Raw genomic sequence first — 26026 nt, 5'->3', positions numbered from 1 at the left:
CTGTGACCTGTACCTTTGACCAGCGTGTGTTTATCAGTCGGGGACGACCGTGCCAGGACACGGAGGTTCGGCCAGACTTTGTCCAGACGTTCCTGCTCCACCTGCAGAGAGAACAGAGTGAGATTCATATTGTAGTATAAGAAGACAACTGCAGATGCTGGTACAAATCGAAGGTTTTTATTCACAAAATGCTGGAGTAACTCAGCGGGTCAGGCTGCTTCTCGGGAGAGAAGGAATGGGTGACGTTTCGGGTCGAGACCCTTCGTCAGACTGATGTCAGGGGGGGGCGGGCTGACCCGAAACATCGCCCGTTCCTTCTCTCCAGAGATGCTGCCCGACCCGCTGAGTTACTCCAGCTTTCTGTGTCTACTCAGGACTGGAGATCAACTCAGATAACTGTTCGAATTTAGCAATCAAAATCTACGGACTAACTCAGCTCCTATAACTTATGAACATGAACTTATGAATAATATTAGACATTGGGCCTGTTCCTGAGCGATGTTCTATGAGGGATGTGTGCATACCAGGGCAGACCTCTGTTATATTATAAGGTCATACGTGATAGGAGCAGAATTAGGCCATTCGGCCCATCGAGTCTACTCCACCATTCAATCACGGCTGATCTACCTCTCCCTCCTAACCCCATTCTCCTGCCTTCTCCCCATAACCCCTGACACCCGCACTAATCAAGAATTTATCTATCTGCCTTAGAAATATCCACTGACTTGCCTTCTGTGGCAAAAAATTCCACAGGTTCACCACCCTCTGACTAAAGACATTTCTCCTCATCTCCTTCCTAAGAGAACGTCCTTTAATTCTGAGACTACGCCCTCTGGTCCTGGACTCTCCCACTGGTGGAAACATCATAGAAAATAGGTGCAGGAGGAGGCCATTCGGCCCTTCGAGCCAGCACCGCCATTCATTGTGATCATGGCTGATCGTCCACAATCAGTAACCCGTGCCTGCCTTCTCCCCATATCCCTTGATTCCACTAGCCCCTAGAGCTCTATCTAACATCCTTCTCCACATCTACTCTATCCAAAGCCTTTCAGTATCCTGTACGTTTCCAAAAGGTTCCCCCCCCCGCACTGCTCATCCTTCTAAACTTCGTTACCCTGCACACTGCATCAGGTCACCCTGCACCCTGTGTCGTTACCCTGCACCCTGTGTCATTATGCTGCACCCTGTGTCAGGTTACCCTGCACCCTGCATCAGGTCACCCTGTACCCTGTGTCGTTACCCTGCACCCTGTGTCATTATGCTGCACCCTGTGTCAGGTCACCCTGCACCCTGTGTCAGGTTGTGCTGCACCCTGTGTCGTTACCCTGCACGCTGTGTCGTTACCCTGCACCCTGTGTCAGGTCACCCTGCACCCTGTGTTGTTACCCTGCACCCTGTGTCATTATGCTGCACCCTGTGTCAGGTTGTGCTGCACCCTGTGTCGTTACCCTGCACCCTGTGTCGTTACCCTGCACCCTGCATCAGGTCACCCTGCACCCTGTGTCAGGTCACCCTGCACCCTGTGTCGTTACCCTGCACCCTGTGTCGTTACCCTGCACCCTGCATCAGGTCACCCTGCACCCTATGTCATTACCCTGCACCCTGTGTCAGGTCACCTTGCCAGGTCACCTGTGTCGTTACCCTGCACCCTGTGTCAGGTTACCCTGCACCCTGTGTCGTTACCCTGCACCCTGTGTCAGGTTACCCTGCACCCTGTGTCGTTACCCTGCACCCTGTGTCAGGTTACCCTGCACCCTGTGTCGTTACCCTGCACCCTGTGTCGTTACCCTGCACCCTGTGTCGTTACCCTGCACCCTGTGTCGTTACCCTGCACCCTGTGTCAGGTCACCCTGCACCCTGTGTCAGGTTATCCTGCACCCTGTGTCGTTACCCTGCACCCTGTGTCGTTACCCTGCACCCTGTGTCAGGTTATCTTGCACCCTGTGTCAGGTTATCCTGCACCCTGTGTCGTTACCCTGCACCCTGTGTCAGGTTATCCTGCACCCTGTGTCGTTACCCTGCACCCTGTGTCGTTACCCTGCACCCTGCATCAGGTCACCCTGCATCCTGTGTCGTTACCCTGCACCCTGTGTCGTTACCCTGCACCCTGTGTCAGGTTATCTTGCACCCTGCATCAGGTCACCCTGCACCCTGTGTCGTTACCCTGCACCCTGTGTCGTTACCCTGCACCCTGCATCAGGTCACCCTGCACCCTGTGTCAGGTTACCCTGCACCCTGTGTCGTTACCCTGCACCCTGTGTCAGGTTATCCTGCACCCTGTGTCACATTATCCTGCACCCTGTGTCAGGTCACCCTGCACCCTGTGTCGTTACCCTGCACCCTGTGTCAGGTTACCCTGCACCCTGTGTCGTTACCCTGTACCCTGTGTCACATTATCCTGCACCCTGTGTCAGGTCACCCTGCACCCTGTGTCAGGTCACCCTGCACCCTGCCTCAGGTTACCCTGCACCCTGTGTCACATTATCCTGCACCCTGCCTCAGGTTACCCTGCACCCTGTGCTAGGTTATGCTGCACCCTGTGTCAGGTTACTCTGCACCCTGTGCCAGGTTACCCTGCACCCTGTGTCGTTACCCTGCACCCTGTGTCAGGTTATGCTGCACCCTGCGTTGTTATGCTGCACCCAGCCTCAGGTTATGCTGCACCCTGCCTCAGGTTACCCTGCACCCTGCCTCAAGTCACCCTGCACCCTGCCTCAGGTTACCCTGCACCCTGCCTCAGGTTACCCTGCACCCTGCACCCTGCCTCAAGTCACCCTGCACCCTGCCTCAGGTTACCCTGCACCCTGCCTCAGGTTACCCTGCACCCTGCACCCTGCCTCAGGTTACCCTGCACCCTGTGCCCTGCCTCAGGTTACCCTGCACCCTGCACCCTGCCTCAGGTCACCCTGCACCCTGCCTCAGGTCACCCTGCACCCTGCCTCAGGTCACCCTGCACCCTGCACCCTGCGCCCTGTGCCCTGCGCCCTGCGCCCTGCACCCTGCACCCTGCGCCCGGCCAACACACACCTCTCCCTTCTCGTTACGGATCAGCCGGTTGAACTCCTTGCCCTCCATACACAGGAAGTCCTCTCCGGGGTTGATGATGCCACACTTGGATGCGATGGCGCGGGCGGTGTTAATGTTGTCGCCGGTCACCATGCGCACGGTGATCCCAGCTCGCTGGCACTTCACGATGGCATCCGGGACCTGCAGAGGCAAACACAGACAATCCACACTGAATACATCGGCCGGGCACACTGCCATCGCCAGCACCCAACACAGCACCAGGAACAACAAACCAACACTGTTCACACAACAGCCACAACAGCAGCTTTACACAATCACACACATTTTCAACGGTACACGATAGCGCGACAATTTAAGGCCCAACTTACTCACCGTCGTCGCTTTGATGGCAAAGCAAGTAGTTTTATTCAAATCAGTGTTATATTTTAAAAGTTATTCACATTTTAAAGTTTAAATCTATCTCCTAGGGAGGGAGGGAGGAGGGGGGGAGGAGGAGGGAGGTGGGGGGGAGGGAGGGAGGGGGGGAGGAGGGGGGATAAGGGGGGTTGAGGGGGAAGGGGAAGTGGGGAGGGGAGGGGGAGGGGATGGAGGGGGGTAGAGGAGAGGGTGCTGCACCAATGCAGGAGAGGTTTGGGCCCAACGGGTCCACTTGGTCTAGTATCTGATAACGCTGCACATTAATACAACCAAGACAAACTCTAGTGCACCAGGCAGTGTCTGGCGATGGAAATTACGCAAATCCCTTACGAAGATGTTGCCAGGACTTGAGGGCCTGAGGTACAGGGGGAGGGGTTCTGCAGGCTAGGACTCTAGTCCTGGCACAGGAGGACGAGGGGCGATCTTGTGGAGGTGTAGATCATCAGAGGGAAGTACACAGTCTCTTGCCCAGAGGTTGGGGAATCAAGAACCAGGGGACATAGGTTTAAGCTGAGGGGGGAAAGATTTAATAGGAACCTGAGGGGTAACCTTTCCACACAAAGGGTGCTGGGTGCATGGAACAAGTTGCCGGAGGAGGTAGTTGAGGCTGGGACTATCACAACTTTAAAAAAACATTTAGACAGGTACATGGATAGGACAGGTTTTGGAGGGAAATGGGCCAAACGCAGGCAGGTGGGACTAGTGTAGATGGGACGTGTTGGCCGGTGTGGGTGAGTTGGGTCGAAGGGCCTGTTTCCTCGCGCTGTGTGACTCTATGACTCTGTGGCAGATTATGTTTCAGGTGGGGAATTGTGAAGAAGGGTGTCACGGTGGCGCAGCGGTAGAGTTGCTGCCTTACAGCGAACGCAGCGCCGGAGACCCGGGTTCGATCCCGACTACGGGCGCCGTCTGTACGGAATTTGTACGTTCTCTCCGTGACCTGCGTGGGTTTTCTCCGGGTGCTTCGGTTTCCTCCCACACTCCAAAGACGTGCAGGTTTGTAGGTTAATTGGCTTCGGTATAAATGTAAAAATTGTCCCTGGTGTGTGTAGGATAGTGTTAGTGTGCGGGGATCGCTGGGCGGCGCCGACCCGGTGGGCCGAAGGGCCTGTTTCCGCGCTGTATCTCTAATCTAATCTAAACTAAACGTCGGCTGGGCTAACCCTCCAGTCGCTGCCTGACACGCCGAGCTACTCCAGCGCGTTGAATTTTCCACGGGCTGTTTTGTTCATTGAGGGCAGAGCTTTGGCAGGGAAACGGTTAAGGGGAATAAACAGGAACATAGGTTGACATGAAATAATAAACACCTTTCATCCAAGAATAAAATTAGCTGGCAGAGGTGTAATTATCTTCATCAGGATAATGGAAGCAAGCAAACAGTTTGTGGCTGTTTAGAAATGGACCTGTTTATTTATAGCTAATAAGCATTTCTATCCGTACTGTGAATAAGTTCAGCATGTGACTTCAAAAGAATTTAAATTAGGAACAAACTGAGGCAAGGTATCAGGTACATGGTGTTATATATTATTTAGACCAATTGCTCGGTTAGGCATCATTCATAAATTATCAATTCAACAGGCTCGGAATTATAGTCGTTCTCCAGTTCAATAAAAAAAACATTTAAGAAGCCTTCATCGAAAAGACAACTCAAAATCCCACCTGTGTGGGAAAGAACTGCAGGTGCTGCCTTCAATCGAAAAGGCAGATACAAAGTGCTGGAGTAACTCGGTGGGAAAATCCCCACCTGATTAGTTTCGTTCACTTTCGAGATACAGCCCTTCGGCCCACCGAGTCCCGCACAGATCAGCGATTCCCCCCCCACCACACCTTGTAGAGCCCTATCCTACACACACTGGGGACTCCCAAGGGACTAGGTTGTTCGATCCTGACTACGGGTGCTGCACTGTAAGGTGTTTGTACGTTCTCCCCGTGACCTGCGTGGGTTTTCTCCGAGATCTTCGGTTTCCTCCCACACTCCAAAGACGTACAGGTATGTAGGTTAATTGGCTGGGTAAATGTAAAAATTGTCCCTAGTGGGTGTAGGATAGTGTTAATGTACGGGGATCGCTGGGCGGCACGGACTTGGTGGGCCGAAAAGGCCTGTTTCCGGCTGTATATATATGATATGATATGATATGATATGACATTCCCCTCCAACTCCCACACTGACCTTTCTGTCCTGGGCCTCCTCCATTGTCAGAGTGAGGCCCAGCGCAAATTGGGGGAACAGCACCTCATATTTCGCTTGGGCAGCTTACACCCCAGCGGTATGAACATTGACCTCTCTAACTTCAAGTAACCTTTGCTTCCCCTCTCTCACCATCCCTCCCCCATCTCCGACCAGTCCGGCTGTCTTCCTGATTAAACTTTGTATGCCTCATTGTCACCTTTCCCCAGCTAACAACGATCCATTCTGCATTTTTCCTTGAACCTCGCTCGTCCCCTTTGATGTCTCGTTTTCACACCTTACACTTCCATATCTCCGTGTCTCCCTCTCCCCTGACTCTCAGACTGAACAAGGGCCTCCTCCCGAAACGTCACCCATTCCTTCCCTCCAGAGATGCTGCCCGACCCGCTGAGTCTCTCCGCCATTTTGTGTCTATCTTCAGAGATAATTTACAATCTTTCACTGAAATCAATTAACCTAAAAAACCTGCACGTCTTTGGAGTGCGGGAGGAAACCGGAGCACCCGGAGAAAACCCACGCGGTCACGGGGAGAACGTGCAAACTCCACACAGACAGCACCCGTAGTCGGAATCGAACCCGGGTCTCTGGCGCTGTGAGGCAGCAGCTCTACCCGCTGCGCCACCGTGCCGCCCCAATAACCATTCTGTTGTTTTATGCTGGAGTAACTCAGCGGGTCAGGCAGCATCTGTGGAGAACATGGATAGGTGACGTTTCACAGAGTGCTGGAGTAACTCAGCGGGTCAGGCGGCATCTCTGGAGAACATGGATAGGTGACCTTCTTCAGACAGAAACGTCACGCGAGTCTGAAGAAGGGTCCTGATCCGAAACTTCACCTATCCATGTTCAAAAGTCCATGGTCATAAGTAATAGGAGCAGAATCAGGCCATTCGGCCCATCAAGTCTACTCCACCGTTCAATCACGGCTGATCTATCTCCCCCTCTTAGACCCATTCTCCTGCCTTCTCCCCATAACCCCTGACACCCGCACTGATCAACAATCTATCTATCTCTGCCTTAAATATATCCATTGACTTGGCCTCCACAGCTAGAGGTTGCCAACTATCTCACTCCCAAATAAGGGACAAAAGACTACGCAACCTCCATTAGGCGAACGCACACGACCCCACTCCCCGAACACAGTCCATTAGCCTACAGTGTCCGGGCCTACAGTGTCCTGGCCTACAGCGCCCGGGCCTACAGCGCCCGGGCCTACAGCGTTCGGGCCTACAGTGTCCGGGCCTACAGCGCCCGGGCCTACAGCGCCCGGGCCTACAGCGCCCGGGCCTACAGCGTTCGGGCCTACAGTGTCCAGGCCTACAGTGTCCGGGCCTAATACGGGACAAGGGCGGTCCCATACGGGACAAACCAATGTAGCCCAAAATACGGGAAGTCCCGGCTAATACGGGACTGTTGGCGGCCCTATCCACAGTCTTCTGTGGCCACGTTCTCCAGCACTTAGTTTTAAGATGTAGGAAATCCTGCTTTCACACTTAGAAACTGCAAGTCAACAGGGAGTAGGGTTGAGTAACGACAGGGAAACAACTGGTTCACACTTGAGAAGATTAACCACAAGGACACGAATGCGTGCAGTTATCCAAGCCTGCCACAGGAAGGAGTGGTGGGTATGTGCACACAGAGGGTGGTGGGTGTATGGAACAAGCTGCCAGAGGAGGTAGACACAAAATGCTGGAGTAACTCAGCGGGTCAGGCAACATCTTGGGAGAGAAGGAATGGGCGACGTTTCGGGTCGAGACCCTTCTTCAGACTGATGTCAGGGGAGGGGGCGGGACAAAGATAGGATGTAGTCGGAGACAGTAGGACTAGTGGGAAAACTGGGAAGGGGGAGGGGAAAGAAAGGGAATGCCAGAGGAGGTAGTTGAGGCGGGGACTATCCCAACGTTTAAGAAAAGAGAATATCTGATATTTTGATTTTATAGAAGTGTAGATGATCTTATAGAAGTGTACAAAACCATGAGAGGAATAGATCGGGTAAATGCATATCTTTTAACCCAGAATTGGGGAATCGAGAACCAGGGGACATGGGTTCAAGGTGCGGGGGAAAAGATTTAATGGGAACCTGTGGGGTAACTTTTTTACACAGAGGGTGGTGGGTGTATGGAACGAGCTGCCGGAGGAGGTAGTTGAGGCAGGGACTATCCCAAAATTTAGGAGACATTTAGAAAGGCACATGGATAGGACAGGTTTGGAGGGATATGGACCAAACGCAGGCAGGTGGGACTCGTGTAGATGGGACATGTTGGCCGGTGTGGGCAAGTTGGGCCGAAGGGCCTGTTTCCACACTGTATCACTCTATGACTGTTCCCAATGTTGGGGGAGTCCAGAACCAGGGGCCACACAGTCTGAGAATAAAGGGGAGGCCATTTAAAACAAGTGAGAAGCAACGTTTTCACCCAGAGAGTTGTGAATCTGTGGAATTCTCTGCCACAGAGGGCAGTGGAAGCCGATTCACTGGATGAATTTAAAAGAGAGTTAGATAGAGCTCTGGGGGCTAGCGGAATCAAGAGATGTGGGGAGAAGGCAGGCACGGGTTACTGATTGTGGATGATCAGCCATGATCACATTGAATGGTGGTGCTGGCTCGAAGGGCCGAGTGGCCTCCTCCTGCACCTATTTTCTATGTCCCTGTGACTCTATGTGTGGGGGAGGTCAGGGAGGGGTGACATTTAGCGATGTGTTTCGTTCATGATGAGGCCATCAATGAACAAGAGCTCGGTGATTATAACGACTGATTGGATGGAATTTTACCTTAAGTGGTAAAACTATAGCATCTGTCAGAGGTTGAGGGGAAGACCAGATGTGTAACGTTTATCAAAATTATGCGTGGTTATGGATGAGGTGGACAGTCGGAACCTTCTCTCCAGGAAGGACATTTCAAAGCTGCAAAGAAGGCCGGGCTAGGAGAGGTGAGGCCCATTGGTAGACAGGAAATGCTCCAGCACATCGGACTTTGGACGTTGAATAAACGGCGCCAAAACCGTGGTCCGTTATTTCACATTGCAGTTACATACGTGACCAATTAAGCACTATTGAACTATTGGGCGGCACGGTGGCGCAGCGGGTAGAGCTGCTGCCTCACAGCGCCAGAGACCCGGATTCCATCCTATAAGATTATTAAGGGGTTGGACACGTTAGAGGCAGGAAACATGTTCCCAATGTTGGGGGAGTCCAGAACAAGGGGCCACAGTTCAAGAATAAGGGGTAGGCCATTTAGAACGGAGATAAGGAAAAGCTTTTTCAGTCAGAGAGTTGTGAATCTGTGGAATTCTCTGCTCAGAAGGCAGTGGAGGACAATTCTCTGAATGCATTCAAGAGAGAGCTAGATAGAGCTCTTAAGGATAGCGGAGTCAGGGGGTATGGGGAGAAGGCAGGAACGAGGTACTGATTGAGAATGATCAGCCATGATCACATTGAATGGTGGTGCTGGCTCGAAGGGCCGAATGGCCTCGTCCTGCACCTATTGTCTATTGTCTGACTACGGGCGCTGTCTGTACGGAGTTTGCACGTTCTCCCCGTGACCTGCGTGGTTTTTCTCCGGGTGCTCCGGTTTCCTCCCACACTCCAAAGACGTGCAGGTTTGTAGGCTAATTGGCTTCGGTAAAATGGTGAAATTGTCCCCTCGTGTGTGTGTTGGTGTGGGATAATGTTAGCGTGCGGGGATCGCAGGCCGGCGCGGTTTCGGTGGGCCGAAGGGCCTGTTTCCGCGACGTTATCTCTAAAACTAAAAACTAACGAGTCTGAAGAAGGGTCTCGACCCAAAACGTCGCCCGTTCCTTCTGTCCAGAGATGCTGCCTGTCCCGCTGAGTTGCTCCAGCATTTTGTGTGTGGATCTTCGGGCTGGGCGTTGGGCTGAAGGGCCTGTTATCTTCCCTGTTGTGAGACATTGTGACTGCCTTTCTGCCATTTGCTGTTGACACCTTATACTTTGCAGACTAATAAAAGAATTGTGTGTCTCTTCCACTAACTCTGTCCTTTCTAAATTTAGCTGTAACTTTACAACCTATCATTTTCCTCGGTGTTGCTGCCGGCAAGCTGTTATTTAATTTACCATCACTGGCAGGCTCCGCTGTAATTGGAGGTTTCAAAACCTACCGCAGTCCAACACAGAACACTTCAAAAACAGAAAATTACTAACTTAACTTTGAAGGGCATCGGTGCGACCCTGGACTCTCGGTTGGAATTCTAGTTTTATTATTATTTATTTGTAAACAGGATCAGAATGTCGCTGTCAATGCAAAGAACCTCTTGGGCAGACACACAACGCTGGGGTAACTCAGTGGTCAGGCAGCATCTCTGGAGAACATGGATAGGTGACGTTTCACAGAGTGCTGGAGTAACTCAGCGGGTCAGGCAGCATCTCTGGAGAACATGGATAGGTGACGTTTCACAGAGTGCTGGAGTAACTCAGCAGGTCAGGCAGCATCTGTGGAGAACATGGATAGGTGACGTTTCACAGAGTGCTGGAGTAACTCAGCGGGTCAGGCAGCATCTGTGGAGAACATGGATAGGTGACGTTTCACAGAGTGCTGGAGTCACTCAGCAGGTCAGGCAGCATCTCTGGAGAGAAGGAATGGGTGACGTTTCGGGTCGAGACCCTTCTTCAGACTGATTTCAGGGGAGGGGGCGGGACAAAGTCAGAATCTTTGAAGAAGTTCTCCTGATCAATAGACAATAGGTGCAGGAGGAGGCCATTCGGCCCTTCGAGCCAGCACCGCCATTCAATGTGATCATGACTGATCATTCTCAATCAGTACCCCGTTCCTGCCTTCTCCCCATACCCCCTGACTCCGCTATCGTTAAGAGCTCTATCTCGCTCTCTCTTGAATGCATTCAGAGAATTGGCCTCCACTGCCTTCTGAGGCAGAGAATTACACAGATTTACAACTCTCTGACTGAAAAAGTTTTTTCTCATCTCCCTTCTAGATGGCCTACCCCTTATTCTTAAACTGTGGCCCCTGGTTCTGGACTCCCCCAACATTGGGAACATGTTTCCTGCCTCTAACGTGTCCAACCCCTTAATAATCTTATACGTTTCGATAAGATCCCCTCTCATCCTTCTAAATTCCAGTGTATACAAGCCTAGTCGCTCCAGTCTTTCAACATACGACAGTCCCGCCATTCCGGGAATTAACCTAGTAAACCTACGCTGCACGCCCTCAATAGCAAGAATATCCTTCCTCAAATTTGGAGACCAAAACTGCTCACAGTACTCCAGGTGCGGTCTCACTAGGGCCCTGTACAACTGCAGAAGGACCTCTTTGCTCCTATACCCAACTCCTCTTGTTATGAAGGCCAACATTCCATTGGCTTTCTTCACTGCCTGCTGTACAGGTGCGGTCTTTCCGTCCCATTTTGCCGTTCCACTGCGGAATCCCCTCAAGGTATGTCAACTTTGACAAAGTTCTCCTGTTCGTTCGTACACAGAATCTCTCGTCCAGAGAAGGTGAATCGAGGACCAGAGGACACAGGTTCAAGGTGAAGGGGAAAGAGGAGTAACTTTTCCACACAGAGGGTGGTGGATGTGTGGAACGAGCTGCCAGAGGTAGTTGAGGCTGGGACTGTCCCGAGGCTTAAGGAACAGTTAGACAGGTACATGGATAGGACAGGTTTGGAGGGACATGGGCCAAACGCAGGCAGGTGGGACTAGTGTAGCTGGGGCATGTTGGCCGGTGTGGGCAAGTTGGGCCGAAGTGCCCATTTCCACGCTGTATCACTATGATTCTATGAGTGGGGAACGGCAGGCAAGGCGTAAGGGGGCTCAGCATGATGGCGACTGAGGACCACTGTGACTTTGTTTAACGTGGGGAGACTGGTGCACAGACAGCCACCACACGGCCCGTGACAGATCTGGGTCGGGATCCAGTGGCGTGGAGTCCACGACGACCGGTGTCCCTTGTCTGCCGCGGCCTTCATCCATCCGCCTTCCCAGCCGTTGTGACGCTCCACTGAAGTCAGCCGTCACCCTCCCTACGCCTGTTCCACCGTTGAGGTCTTGGTTGGATCGCTCTTTGTCAGGGACCTCCCCCCTCGACCTTACCCCCATGGGTGACCCTACCAGGAGCGTGGCTCCAGACGGCATCGCCCTCAGGGTCTCAGGACCACACGAGCTTCTCCACCGCGACACGGTGACCATCCACAGAGAAGATTGTCACGCGCACCTACGGGCACTGCAGGTGTCAGGGGAGATGGGGAGAAGGCAGGAGAATGGGGTTGAGTGGGAGAGATAGACCAGCCATGATTGAATGGCGGGGTAGACTCGATGGGCCGAATAATTCTGCTCCTAGAACTTATGAACTATGTACTGCTGACCCTTAATTCCCCCTGTACTGAACGGGCAGTATCCTTCAAAGAGAGAGATATAGAACAAATGAATGGGTGACGTTTAGTGTCGAGACCCTTCTTCAGTCTGAAGAAGGGTCTCGACCCAAAACGAACGTCACCAGAGATGCTGCCTGTCCCGCTGAGTTACTCCAGCATTTTGTGTCTATATTCGGTTTAAACCAGCATCTGCAGTCCCTTCCTGCACTTATATCTAGTATATCTGATCTACCTTCCTACGTGGAACAAATGAATGAAAGATGTGCGAAAAAAGTCACGATGATAAAGGAGACGGGCCGTTGTGAGCTGTGGGCTAGGTGAAAAGGAGTTACAGACAATGAGACTCAACACGACGACAGTGAAACTAGAAGAATGACTTGGCAAGCTGACAACCCCGCGTTACGAATATCAATTTCTCTAAAAGCCGTTGCACTAGTTTCACTGCCGTCTGAGTCCAGAACCAGGGGCCACAGTTTAAGAATAAGGGGTAGGCCATTTAGAACAGAGATGAGGAAAAACTTTTTCAGTCAGAGAGTTGTGAATCTGTGGAATTCTCTGCCTCAGAAGACAGTGGAGGCCAATTCTCCGAATGCATTCAAGAGAGAGAGCTAGATAGAGCTCTTAAGGATAGCGGAGTCAGGGGGTATGGGGAGAAGGCAGGAACGGGGTACTGATTGTGGATGATCAGCCATGATCACATTGAATGGCGGTGCTGGCTCGAAGGGCCGAATGGCCTCCTCCTGCACCTATTGTCTATTGTAACTCGTTCTCACCTAGGCCACGGTCTATTTCCTTTATCATCGTTACTTTTTTGTGTTTCCTGTTTCATTCATTTGTTCTATATCTCTCTGTCTCTCACCACCTATATCTCATCAGATTCCCTCTCCCCTGCCTCACAGTCTGAAGAAGGGTCTCGACCCAAAATGTGACCTAGAAACATAGAAAAAAGGTGCAGGAGGAGGCCATTCGGCCCTTCGAGCCAGCACCGCCATTCAATGTGATCATGGCTGATCATCCACAATCAGTAACCCGTGCCTGCCTTCTCCCCATGTCCCTCGATTCCACTAGCCCCTAGAGCTCTATCTAACTCTCTCTTAAATCCATCCAGTGATTTGGCCTCCACTGCCCTCTGTGGCAGAGAATTCCACACCCCTGTTCTCCAGAGATGCTGCCTGTCCCGCTGAGTTACTCCAGCTGTTTGTGTCTATCTTCGGTTTAAACCAGCATCTGCAGTTCCTTCCTACACACTATCCTTCAAATGTCTTTTAAATGTTGTGTTAGTCCCGTCCTCAACTACCTCCTCCGGCAGCTTGTTCCATAAACCCACCACCCACTCACCCTGTGAAAAGAATTGGCCCTCAGGTTCCTATTAAATTCTCCTCTCACCTTAAACCCATGTCCTCTGGTTCTTGATCTCCCCACCCTGGTTAACAGGCTCTATCTGTTCCCCTCGTGATCTTGTACACCCTTCGGCCCCCCGTGCTCCAAGGAATGGCTATCAATTGACATTTTTAAGGCCTAGTTCGACAGGTTCTTGATTAGTGCGGGTGTCAGGGGTGATGGGGAGAAGGCAGGAGAATGGGGGATAGGAGGGAGAGGTGGTTCAGCCGTGATTGAATGGCGGAGTAGACTTGATGGGCCGAATGGTCTTATTGTGGTCCTAGAACCTATGAATAAAGTCCTAGCCTGCCCGATACCTCAGGCACTCAAGTCCTGGCTACATCCTCATAATTGTTCTCTGTACTCTTTCCAGCTTACTGCTGTCTTTCCTGTTGCAGGGAGACCAAAACTGAACACAATGCTCCAAGCGGTGGTGCAGCGGGTAGAGCTGCTGCCTCACAGCGCCAGAGACCCGGGTTCGATCCTGACTACGGGCGCTGTCTGCACAGAGTCTGTACGTTTTCCCCGTGACCTGCGTGGGTTTTCTCCGGGTGCTCCGGTTTCATCCCACACTCATCCCAGGTTTGTAGGTTAATTGGCCCTCTGTAAATTGTTCTTAGTTTGTAGGATAGAACTAATGACCGACGGTAGGTGAGGACTCGGTGGGCCGAAGGGCCTGTTTCCGCGGGGCAGCTCCAAACTGAACCCAACTGAGTGTGGCCTCACCGACGTACAATCACCCGATCCATCCCCCTCGTGATCTTATTCACCTCTCTCAGATCACCCACTCATCCTCCTGCGCTCCAAAGAATGCCTCTGACTAAAATATGCAGCTGGAGTCGGGAACGATGAGAGGAAAAAACAGATAAATGTAAAGACGTGCAGTATAACAGAGCAACAGGTGGCAGGGAGTGAGAGTTGGGTGTTCACTGTTTTATTTTCGAATGTTCTGCCAGTAAATTGCAACAAGAGTCAGTCATAAAAATCAATTTACCGATGTGTCAAATATGTTGTTAGGTTAGACACAGAGTGCCAGGGTAACTCAGCGGTTCAGGCAGCATCTCTGGAGAACATGGATAGACACAGAGTGCTGGAGTAACTCAGTGGGTCAGGCAGCATCTCCGGAGAACATGGATAGACACAGAGTGCCGGAGTAACTCAGCGGGACAGGCAGCATCTCTGGAGAACATGGATAGACACAGGGTGCTGGAGTAACTCAGTGGGTCAGGCAGCATCTCTGGAGAACATGGATAGACACAGAGTGCTGGAGTAACTCAGTGGGTCAGGCAGCATCTCTGGAGAACATGGATAGACACAGAGTGCCGGAGTAACTCAGCGGGACAGGCAGCATCTCCGGAGAGAAGGAATGGGTGACGTTTCGGGTCGAGACGATGGTAGGGCACGGTGGCGCAGCGGTAGAGTTGCTGCCTTACAGCGAATGCAGCGCCGGAGACCCAGGTTCGATCCTGACTACGGGCGCTGCCTGTACGGAGTTTGTACGTTCTCCCTGTGACCTGCATGGGTTTTCTCCGAGATCTTCGGTTTCCTCCCACACTCCAAAGACGTGCAGGTTTGTAGGTTAATTGGCTGGGCAAATGTAAACATTGTCCCTAGTGTGTGTAGGATAGTGTTAGTGTGCGGGAATCGCTGGTCGGCGCGGCACGGACCCGGTGGGCCGAAGGGCCTGTTTCCGCGTTGTATCTCTAAACTAAACTAACTGTGTTCATCAGGGTGGGGTCAGGGGAAAGGGAATTGGTCAAAATCCGAGATTTCAGCGTTAGGTTGCCAGCTATCCTAGCGGGATGCCAACAACAGCTCACCCCCAGTTCAGCCTCTGCGGAACGTTTTAATGTTTATTATTTTTACAAGCTGCGAACATTAAGTTTGCTGCATTCCAGGAAAGAGTGAGATCATGGAGATGAGCTCAAGGACAGTTTCCAGTCACAGTTTGGCGACTGCTTTTGATAATGCAGGAGGAATAACGTCTGCACTCTGAGACAGACCACCAAGGCAAGGCTGTAAGTAGGGTTGGCCAACTTCCTCACTCCCAAATACGGGGCAAGGTGACGTCACCGCCCCGCGCCCCACGTCACCTCACCCAGCCAGCGGCCACGTGCTCCCGCTCCACCAATGGCGGCCGCACGGGCCGGTAGGCGGGTTGCTACGCAACCTCCGTTAGGCGGCACCCAGGCCTCCGGGCCTACACTGTCCGGTTTTACACTGTCTGGACCTACACCGTCCGGGTCTACACCGTCCGGGCCTACACCGTCCGGGCCTACACCGTCCGGGCCTACAGCGTCCGGGCCTACAGAGGCCGGGCCTACACTGTCCGGGCTTACACTGTCCGGTCTTACACTGTCCGGGCCTACACTGTCCGGGCCTACACTGTCCAGGTCTACACTGTCCGGGCCTACACTGTCCGGGCCTACAGCGTCCGGGCCTACACTGTCCGGGCCTACACTGTCCAGTCTTACACTGTCCGGGCCTACAGCATCCGGGCCTACACTGTCTGGTCTTACACTGTCCGGGCCTACACTGTCCGGTCTTACACTGTCCGGGCCTACAATGTCTGGGCCTACACTGTCCTGGCCTACAGTGTCCGGTCTTACACTGTCCGGGCCTACACTGTCTGGGTCTACAATGTCTGGGCCTACACTGTCCGGGCCTACACTGTCCTGGCCTACACTGTCCTGGCCAACAGCATCCGGGTCTACACTGTCTGGTCTTACACTGTCCGGGCCTACAGCGTGCGGGCCTACACTGTCCGGGCCTACACTGTCCGGGCCTACAGTGTCCGAGCCTACACCGTCCGGGCCTACACTATCCGGTCTTACACTGTCCGGGCCTACAGTGTCCGGGCCCACAGCGCCCCCCCGGGCCTAATACGGGACAAGGGCGGTCCCGTACGGGACAAACCAATTTAGCCCAAAATATGGAATGTCCCGGCTTATACGGGACAGTTGGCAACCCTAGCTGCAATAGAACACAAAACAGTACAACACGAGGACGGGCCCTTCGGCCCGCAATGTCTGTGCCCAAAATGATGCCAAGGCCAACATAATGCTGGAGTAATTCAGCGGGACAGGCAGCATCTCTGGGGAGAAGGAATGGGTGACGTTTCGAGTCGAGACCCTGCCTGCCATTAACTCGTATCCCTCCAGTCCCTCTCTGTGCATGTACCGATCCAAAAGTCTATTCATATCATTATCTGACTCCATCACCACCACCCCCAGCAACACAATCCTGGCACCCACCACCCTCTGTGCTCATCTCCTTTAAACTCTGCCCCTCCCCCCTTAAAGCTACGCCCTTTACCATATGATTTTCAGTTCAGTCTAGTTTATTGTCACGTGTGCCGAGGTACAGTGAAAGGCTTTCGTTGCGTGCTAACCAGTCGGCAGAAAGACAGCACACGATTACAATCGAGCCGTGTACAGTGTGGACGTACATGGCAAGGGAATATCATAGTTAAAGCAAGAAACGTTGCTGTCGGAGTAGAGATTGAAGAGTGTGGAGTGATTGCAACATGTGATTGTAGATCTGCTTCTGTGGCTAACACACTAATAGTCGCCTGGGTTGGGCGCCAAGTATTCCATTTCTCCAGAGATGGTTTTTTGCTTCTTCAGTTTGGTTTATTGTCACGTGTACCGAAGCACCGTGAAAAGCTTTTGTCGCATGCTGACCAATGATGCTGCCTGTCCTGCTTAGTTACTCCAGCATTTTGTGTTGATCTTGGGTGTAAACCAGCATCTGCAGTTCCTTCCTACACATTCTATACTCATTACACTAGCCTGCCCGACCTCTACCAACATCTCAAGTTCTCGTTATAGGAGTAGAATTAGGCCATTCGGCCCATCGAGTCCACTCCGCCATTCAATCATGGCTGATCCCCGCCTCCTGATCCCATTTTCCTGCCTTCTCCCCCATAACCCTTGACACCCGTTCTTATCAAGAATTTGTCCGTCTCTGCCTTAAAAATATCCCCAGACTTGGCCTCCACAGCCGTCTGTGGCAAAGAGTTCCACAGATTCACCACCCTCTGACTAAAGATGTTCCCCCTCATCTCCTTTCTAAAGGAACGTCCTTTAATTCTGAGGCTGTGCCCTCTGGTCCTAGACTCTCCCACCAGTGGAAACATCCTCTCCACATCCACTCTATCCAGGCCTTTCATTATTCTGTACGTTTCAATGAGGTCCCCCCTCATCCTTCTAAACTCCAACGAGTGCAGGCCCAGTGCCGACACACGCTCATCATATGCTAACCAGCTCATTCCTGGAATCTATGGACTGGGTCTTTGTTTACGTAGAAAATAGGTGCGGGAGGAGGCCATTCGGCCCTTCGAGCCAGCACCGCCATTCATTGTGATCATGGCTGATCATCCACAATAACCCGTCCTGCCTTCTCCCCATACCCCTTGATTCCACTAGCCCCTAGAGCTCTATCTAACTCTCTTTTAAATCCATTCAGTGAATCGGCCTCCACTGCCCTCTGCGGCAGAGAATGCCACAAATTCACAACTCTCTCTGTTAAGCTGGCTATTATCACTGTGATTTTGTTGACCGCTACATGTGCTGTGTAGTAGACTCTTCCCCCAGTCCTTTCCACATCCACTCGAGTGCCCGGTATTTACCTCAGGACGGACTGGGTCTTCGATGCCAACGACCATCAGGCACGTCAGGTCGTTGAGAATCTCGTTCTCGTTGTCCCATTCGGGCTCTTTGACAAAGTCTCTGTAGGCCAGGCAGATGGTGCGTAAACCTTCGCAAGCCATGGGCTCGATCACTTTCTTCACCATCTCATCACGTTCTCTGGCCTTGAACGCGACCACGTCCCCGCCCTTGTTTACTAGTTTAGTGCACCTGAGAAACAATTTCACAGCATTTTTGTAAATTTCTGGCGCGTGATCGTACGCGCGCAATATCCGCGGCACCTTTCATCACCGGTCTCCGTCCCCAAACGCCATCCGCCCATTCCCCTCCCCAGGTGCTGCCCGACCCACTGAGTGTTCCTCCAGCACTGCGCTTTGCTCAAGATCGCACTGTCCGGACGGCACGGTGGCGCAGCGGCAGAGTTGCTGCCTCACAGCGTCAGAAACCCGGGTTCGATCCTGACCACGGGCGCTGCCTGTACGGAGTTTGCACGTTCATCCCGTGACCCGCGTGAGTTTCCTCCGGTTTCCTCCCACTCTCCGAAGACGTACAGGTTTGTGGGTTAATTAGCTTTGGTCAAATTGTACATTGTCCCTGTTGTGTGTAGGATAGTGTTAATGTACAGAGTCCGCTCCGACTCGGTGGGCCCAAGGGCCTGTTTCCACGCTGTATCTTTGAGTCTATAACGTTTCCACAGCTTACTGTTCCATTTGCAAGTTTATATACTCTAGGTGTTTATACCTAACATCAACAGCTTTTAATTTTAGAGCTTTAATGACCACATAACTGTTAAATCCTTGTTATTGTCGTCTTGTTCCTACCTAGCCAGAACTGTGATTTGTTACCTTTCATCCATCGTTACTGCTCCTCCTTTAGACTTTAGAAAATGGGGAGAGAACAGGAACGGGGTACTGATTGTGGACGATCAGCCACGATCACATTGGATGGCGGTGCGTACAGGCTCGAAGGGCCGAATGGCCTACTCCAGCACCTATTGTCTGTTGACTTTAGAGATACAGCGCGGAAACAGGCCCTTCGGCCAGCTAAGTCCGCGCCGACCAGCGATCCCCGCGCACTAACACTATCCTACACACACACACTGGGGACAATTTGCAATTTACAGAAGCCATTTAACCTACAAACGTGTGCGTCTTTGGAGTGTGGGAGGAAACCGGAGCACCCGGAGAAAACCCACGCAGGTCACGGGGAGAACGTACAGACTCCGTACAGACGGCGCCCGTAGTCGGGATGGAACCCGGGTCTCCGGCGCTGTGGGGCAGCGGTTCTACCCGATGCGCCACCGTGACACCCGGGTCATGTTCTTGTTCAATGGCGTTTGAACGGAATGTAACCCAAACCTCGTGGAACCCTCCTTTCCAAAATAAAACACTCGTATTTTAATTGAAGTAACCTTTTTGTGTGTGGACGGAGTGCAGGGATGACTTCTCAAGTGCGTTAGAGGTCCCGCAAGGCTACAGAGAATGCTGCACCTACAAATCTATACCATCCCGATCGTTCACATCACCGTGCTGTGGAAAACAACTCCACTACACTTGAAGCAGCGAATTAGCCTCTTTGCAACAAGCACCATTCAATTCCACACGTCCTTGTGTGGAATTAGTTTAGATTGGAGAGACAGCGCGGAAACAGGCCCTTCGGCCCACCTGGTCCGTGCCGACCAGCGATCCCCGCACATTAACACTATCACACACACACACACACAATCAAATTAATTAATCCAATGGACGCAGAACGATCGGACGTTAAACGAGGCAGTGCTCACTTGCGCAGGAGGATCTCGGACGCCCCCTTGCTGTACATCCGGAAGCTTCCGTCCGCGTTCTTCAGCACCGTGCTCATGGACTTGCGTGCGGAGTTGAAGGTGTACACCTTGTAGAGCTTCTCCTCCGGGATTTCATTGCGCACGGCTTGGTAATCCTGCTTCAGCGCCAGCACAAAGCCCAGCAGGGCACACTCCGTCTTGTTGCCCACATGGCGGGGAAGCCCACCTTCCTTCTCGGGGGGCTGCCGGGAGGAAGCACACACCAGGACCAGGGTCACGCAAGTCACGAGGGTTCAATCGCCACATGTACCCGAACGGAACAATGAACCCCACCCGAAACGCCACCTGTTCCTCCTCTCCCCAGAGATGCTGCCTGACCCGCTGAGTTACTCCAGCACTCTGTAAAACGTCACCTATCCATGTTCTCCACAGATGCTGCCTGACCCGCTGAGTTACTCCAGCACTCTGTGAAACGTCACCTATCCATGTTCTCCACAGATGCTGCCTGACCCGCTGAGTTACTCCAGCACTCTGTGAAACGTCACCTATCCATGTTCTCCAGAGATGCTGCCTGACCCGCTGAGTTACTCCAGCACTTTGTGTCTATCTTCTATGTAAACCAGCATCTGCAGTTCCTTCCTACACATCTCTGGAGAAAATGGATAGGTGATGCTTCATGTCTGAAGAAGGTTTCAGACCCAAAACCTCACCCATTCCTTCTATCCAGAGATGCTGCCTGACCCGCTGAGTTACTCCAGCACTCTGTGCCTGTCCACGTTCTCCAGAGATGCTGCCTGACCCGCTGAGTTACTCCAGGACTTTGTGCCTGTCCACGTTCTCCAGAGATGTTGCCTGACCCGCTGAGTTACTCCAGCACTCTCTGCCTGCCCACGTTCTCCAGAGATGCTGCCTGACCCGCTGAGTTACTCCAGCACTCTCTGCCTGCCCACGTTCTCCAGAGATGCTGCCTGACCCGCTGAGTTACTCCAGCACTCTGTGAAATGTCACCCATCCATGTTCTCCACAGATGCTGCCTGACCCGCTGAGTTACTCCAGGACTTTGTGCCTATCCATGTTCTCCAGAGATGTTGCCTGACCCGCTGAGTTACTCCAGCACTCTGTGTCCTTTCATATAAATCCAGCATGATTTACGTTAATCCCAAACACATTTTACAAGATTCACAAAGCAGTGAAAAGTGGGCTCAAGGGCACTTATCTTGTTCACAAGACACATCTTTGTTGATACTGTTTATAAGCCAGACCAGTGGGCCTGATGTACAGAGGACTATAAAAGGCTATTTCCACTCGAGAATACGAGGATACGACTTTGGAAAAGCTGAACACTAAAACCCGTTCCAAAAAGGAGCACATTTGTCATAGGCTCCCGCCCGCTACACAAACATGTCAGCTCTCGTGAAGACTGACGACACCGCGGAACAAAGAGTTCATCCCCATCCCCTCCCCCTTCCCAGTTCTCCCACCAGTCTTCCCTTCTCCGACTACATCCTATCTTTGTCCCCCGCCCCTGACATCAGTCTGAAGAAGGGCCTCGACCCGTAAACGTCACCCATTCCTTCTCTCTCTCTCTCGAGATGCTGCCTGGCCCGCTGAGTTACTCCGGCACTCTGCGTCTACCTTCGATTTAAAACCAGCACCTGCAGTTCCCTTTCCCAGCGCTCACCAGTATTTTGGTCGTGTAGGCGGAGTTGACCGCTATGCCGTTGACAAGGCGCTCCATAACCTTGGGTAAGAGTGCGTCAGGCGCTGGTGTCTTCTTGTAGTGCGTTTCTCCAATGTACGACTGTACCACTGTCATTCTGTTCATGGTGAGTGTCCCTGTCTTGTCAGAGCAGATGGCTGTGGCATTACCCATTGTTTCACATGCATCCAAGTGCCTGACCAAGTTATTGTCCTTCATCATTTTCTATTAAAAGAGAAAGATTAAGGATTATCGAAACGTATAAGATTATCAAGGGGTTGGACACGTTAGTTGCAGGAAACATGTTCCCAATGTTGGGGGAGTCCAGAACCAGGGGCCACACAGTTTAAGAATAAGGGGTAGGCCATTTAGAACGGAGATGAGGAAAAACTTTTTCAGTCAGAGAGTTGTGAATCTGTGGAATTCTCTGCCTCAGAAGGCAGTGGAGGCCAATTTTCTGAATGCATTCAAGAGAGAGCTAGATAGAGCTCTTAAGGATAGCGGAGTCAGGGGGTATGGGGAGAAGGCAGGAACGGGGTACTGATTGAGAAGGATCAGTCATGATCACATTGAATGGTGGTGCTGGCTCGAAGGGCCGAATGGCCTACTCCTGCACCTATTGTCTATTGTCTAAGAGGTTGGATACATTGGTGAATGATACCAAGAGATAGTTCATCAATCTTAAGGAAACGAGCAAGTCCCTGTAGATCTATCAAACGCCTCTTGTTGTTTTGGAAGCACGCCAAAGACTTCAACTGAGGAGGGCGGCACGATGGCGCAGCGGGTAGAGCTGCTGCCTCACAGCGCCAGAGACCCGGGTTCGATCCCGACTACGGGCGCTATCTGTACGGAGTTTGTACGTTCTCCCCGTGACCTGCGTGGGTTTTCTCCGAGATCTCTGGTTTCCTCCCACACTCCAAAGACGTGCAGGTTTGTAGGTTAATTGGCTTGGTGTAAATGTAAATTGTCCCTAGTGTGTGTGTGTAGGATAGTGTTAGTGTGTGGGGATCGCTGGGCGGTGCGGACTCGGTGGGCCGAAGGGCCTGTTTCCTCACTGTTTCTCTAAACTAAACTGAACTAAAGATGATTTAAAGCCGCAGGAGATAGACAATAGAAAATAGACAATAGGTGCAGGAGTAGGCCATTCGGCCCTACGAGCCAGCACCGCCATTCAATGTGAGATCCTTTTTCCCTGTGGCTATCAAACTGTACAATTCCTGCCCCTTCTGTCGTGGGGTAGACTGAGATTGACTCCCCTCTGCCCCCCCCCCCTTCCCCCCACTCCCCAATATTTGCACATTGCCAATCCTGGACTTTCCACTCGTCATTTTAATTTCATGTGCCTTGTTGTGTTTTAGGACTGTTGGCAGACCAATCTCCCTCCTGAGATAAATAAAGTTCTATCGTATCGTATCGTATCACAAGGTTTGCAGCATCGATTCACAGGTAAAGGGCAAAGGAAACTGGACTACGGTTCGAGTTTTCCTCTCCCTTTTCCATCTGCAGAACCAAAGTCAGCCGTAACTAAGAGGCAGTCAGAGAAATCCAAACTCTGCCGCCAAGCATTGGACAACTAATCGTCTCCTAATCATAGGGTCATAGAGTGATACAGCGTGGAAACAGGCCCTTCGGCCCAACTTGCCCACACCGGCCAACAATGCCCCTGCTACACTAGTCCCACCTGCCTGCGTTTGGTCCATATCCCTCCAAACCTGTCCTATCCATGTACCTGTCTAACTGTTTCTTAAACGTTGCGATAGTCCCAGCCTCGACTCCCTCCTCCGGCAGCTCGTTCCACACACCCACCACCCTCTGTGTGGAAAAGTTACCCCTCAGGTTCCTATTAAATCTTTTCCCCTTCACCTTAAACCCATGGCCTCTGGTCCTCGATTCACCTGCTCTGGGCACGATACTCCGTGCGTCTACCCGATCTATTCCTCTCATGTCCACCAGCTCTGAAGAGTCTGAGGAAAAGTCCCAGCCCGAAACGCCACCACCGAGTCTGTGCCGACCAGCGATCCCCGCACGTGAACACTACCCTACACACACACACACACTGGGGGCAGTTTGCATTTATACCAAGCCGATTAACCTTCAAACCTGCACGTCTTTGGGAGTGTGGGAGGAAACCGGAGCATCCGGAGAAAACCCACGCAGGTCACGGGGAGAAGGTACAAACTCTGTACGGACAGCGCCCGTAGTCGGGATGGAACCCGGGTCTCCAGCGCTGCATTCGCTGTAAGGCAGCAACTCTACCGCTGCGCCACCGTACCGACGGGAATGAATTAAGCTGCTAACTCCAGGGCCAATGCGATTAGTTTTAAAGTTCCATTTTGTAATGACAACTGCGATGAGACCACACACGCAGACACCGTGCATCTGGGTCTAGACGACCACTGTATTCCACAATGTCTGGGGAATCAGAGTTAGTATCTGTAAGGGCCTCCAGGCAAGTCCAACATTAGTGGGAGGACTTTGAATGCGAATCAAAATCTTGCAATAAAAATGTTAAAATGTGCATTTACTGAGCTGAATAGAGATTAGTTTGTGTTTTTCCACAAGTTATAGGAGTAGAATTAGGCCATTCGGCCCATCGAGTCCACTCCGCCATTCAATCATGGCTGATCCCTGCCTCCTAATCCCATTCTCCTGCCTTCTCTCCTATAACCATTCTATTCCACAATCTCTGGTGTATCAGAGTTAGTATCTCCGTGCAGACAGCGCCCGTGGTCAGGTTGGTTAGTGTGCGGGGATCGCTGGTCGGTGCGGTCTCGGTGGGCCGAAGGGCCTGTTTCCGCGCTGCATCTCTGAGCTAAACTAAACGAATTAAATAGACTATTTATTCAGACGAAGGGTCTCGACCCGAAACGTCGCCCAATCCTTCTCTCCCGAAATGCTGCCCGACCTGCTGAGTTACTCCAGCACTTTGTGAATAAATACCTTCGATTTGTACCAGCATCTGCAGTTATTTTCTTATGAATTAAATAGACTAAACTGAATAAGGTAAACTAGAGCGGAAAACTGACGGTGCCATGAACTGACGCTGGGTCCAGCAGGTCGAGGGGGTCTCACCTTTACAGAGTAGGCCAGGGAGATGGTGACTGCCAGGGGCAGCCCCTCTGGTACGGCCACCACCAGCACCGTGACTCCAATGATGAAGAACTTCACAAAGTACTGGATGTAGATCGGAGTGCAGTCCGCCAGCCACGGGCGGCCTTGGACTCCGAACGTGTCGATGACAAAGTACAGGACAAGGATGATGACCGTGATGGCCGACATCAGCAGACCTGGGAGAGGAGGAGAAGAAGACAACCGGGATTAAGGTTAGAAACATGGAAAACAGGTGCAGGAGGAGGCCATTCATCACTTCGAGCCAGCACCGCCATTCAGTATGATCACGGCTGATCATCCACAATCAGCAGGAAAGAACTGCAGATGCTGGTTTACATCGAAGGTAGACACAAAGTGCTGGAGTAACTCAGCGGGACAGGCAGCATCTCCGGAGAGAAGGAATGGGTGACGTTTCGGGCCGAGACCCTTCTTCAGTCACTTCTGTCCGGAGATGCTGCCTGTCCCGCTGAGTTACTCCGGCGTTTTGTGTCTACCATCCAAAATCAGTACCACATTCCTGCTTTCCCACTCATATCTCAGCTTCTACTTCTATTTTCAGCGCAGAAACTGGCCCTTCGGCCCGCCGAGTCGGCACCGACCAGCGATCCCGCATGCCAGTGCTATCCTCTAGGCACACACACAAACACCAGGGACAACTTTACACTCATACCAAGCCAATTACCCTGCTGACTCGCGTGTCCTTGGAGTGTGGGAGGAAACCGGAGCACCCAGAGAAAACCCACGCAGGTCCCGGGGAGAACGTACAAACTCTGTACAGACAGCGCCCGTGGTTGGGATGGAACCCGGGTCTCTGACGCCGTGAGGCAGCAACTCTACCGCTATTTCCCGACATACTAAGGTTCCGACACAATTGCCAGAACAAAGCCAGAAAAGTTTATCGAGACACAAGGAACTGGAGATTCTGGTTTGCAAGGAGTTTCATTAGTGCAGGTGTCAGGGGTTACGGGGAGAAGGCAGGAGAATGGGGTTGAGGGGTAAAGATAGATCAGCCAATGATAGTATGGCGGAGTAGACTCGATGGGCCGAATGGCCCAATTCTGCCCCCACAACTTATGAACTCTGAACGTATTCATACTTATGAAAAAAATGTAGAAATACCGAATCATCGGGAGAAACGTTGGTGATTTTGAGTAAATTTGGAATCAAGATTCTGACCTTTGGACAGGTTACTGACAGAACCTCATGAGTTCATAAGTGATAGGAGCAGAATTGGGCCATTCGGCCCATCAAGTTACTCTGCCATTCAATCATGGCTGATCTATCTCTCCCTCCTAACCCCATTCTCCTGCCTTCTCCCCATAACCCCTGACACCCGTACTAATCAAGAATCTATCTATCTCTGCCTTAAAACCCACTGACTTGTGGCCTCCACAGCCGTCTGTCGCAATGAATTCCACAGATTCACCACCTTCTG

The 26026-nt window shown here is 52.0% G+C and overlaps 1 protein-coding gene across 1 annotated transcript in view; it reads right to left on the bottom strand.

Annotated features, from left to right (window-relative positions):
- Positions 1-26026, bottom strand: part of LOC144605243 (plasma membrane calcium-transporting ATPase 4-like) — a 91466-nt gene that overhangs the window by 11390 nt on the left and 54050 nt on the right. Inside the window, exons 8-13 of the mRNA XM_078420339.1 lie at positions 24553-24767; positions 21463-21705; positions 19782-20023; positions 17980-18208; positions 3028-3207; positions 14-101 (exon numbers count right to left, since the gene is read on the bottom strand). Coding sequence (XP_078276465.1) covers positions 14-101; positions 3028-3207; positions 17980-18208; positions 19782-20023; positions 21463-21705; positions 24553-24767 — 1197 coding nt within the window. The remainder of the gene's footprint in view (positions 1-13; positions 102-3027; positions 3208-17979; positions 18209-19781; positions 20024-21462; positions 21706-24552; positions 24768-26026) is intronic.

The sequence above is a fragment of the Rhinoraja longicauda genome, chromosome 24 (assembly GCF_053455715.1).
Source record: "Rhinoraja longicauda isolate Sanriku21f chromosome 24, sRhiLon1.1, whole genome shotgun sequence".
Lineage (NCBI taxonomy): Eukaryota > Metazoa > Chordata > Chondrichthyes > Rajiformes > Arhynchobatidae > Rhinoraja > Rhinoraja longicauda.
Note: the sequence above shows the minus strand (reverse complement) of the source record. Positions and strands in the feature narration are given on the sequence as shown.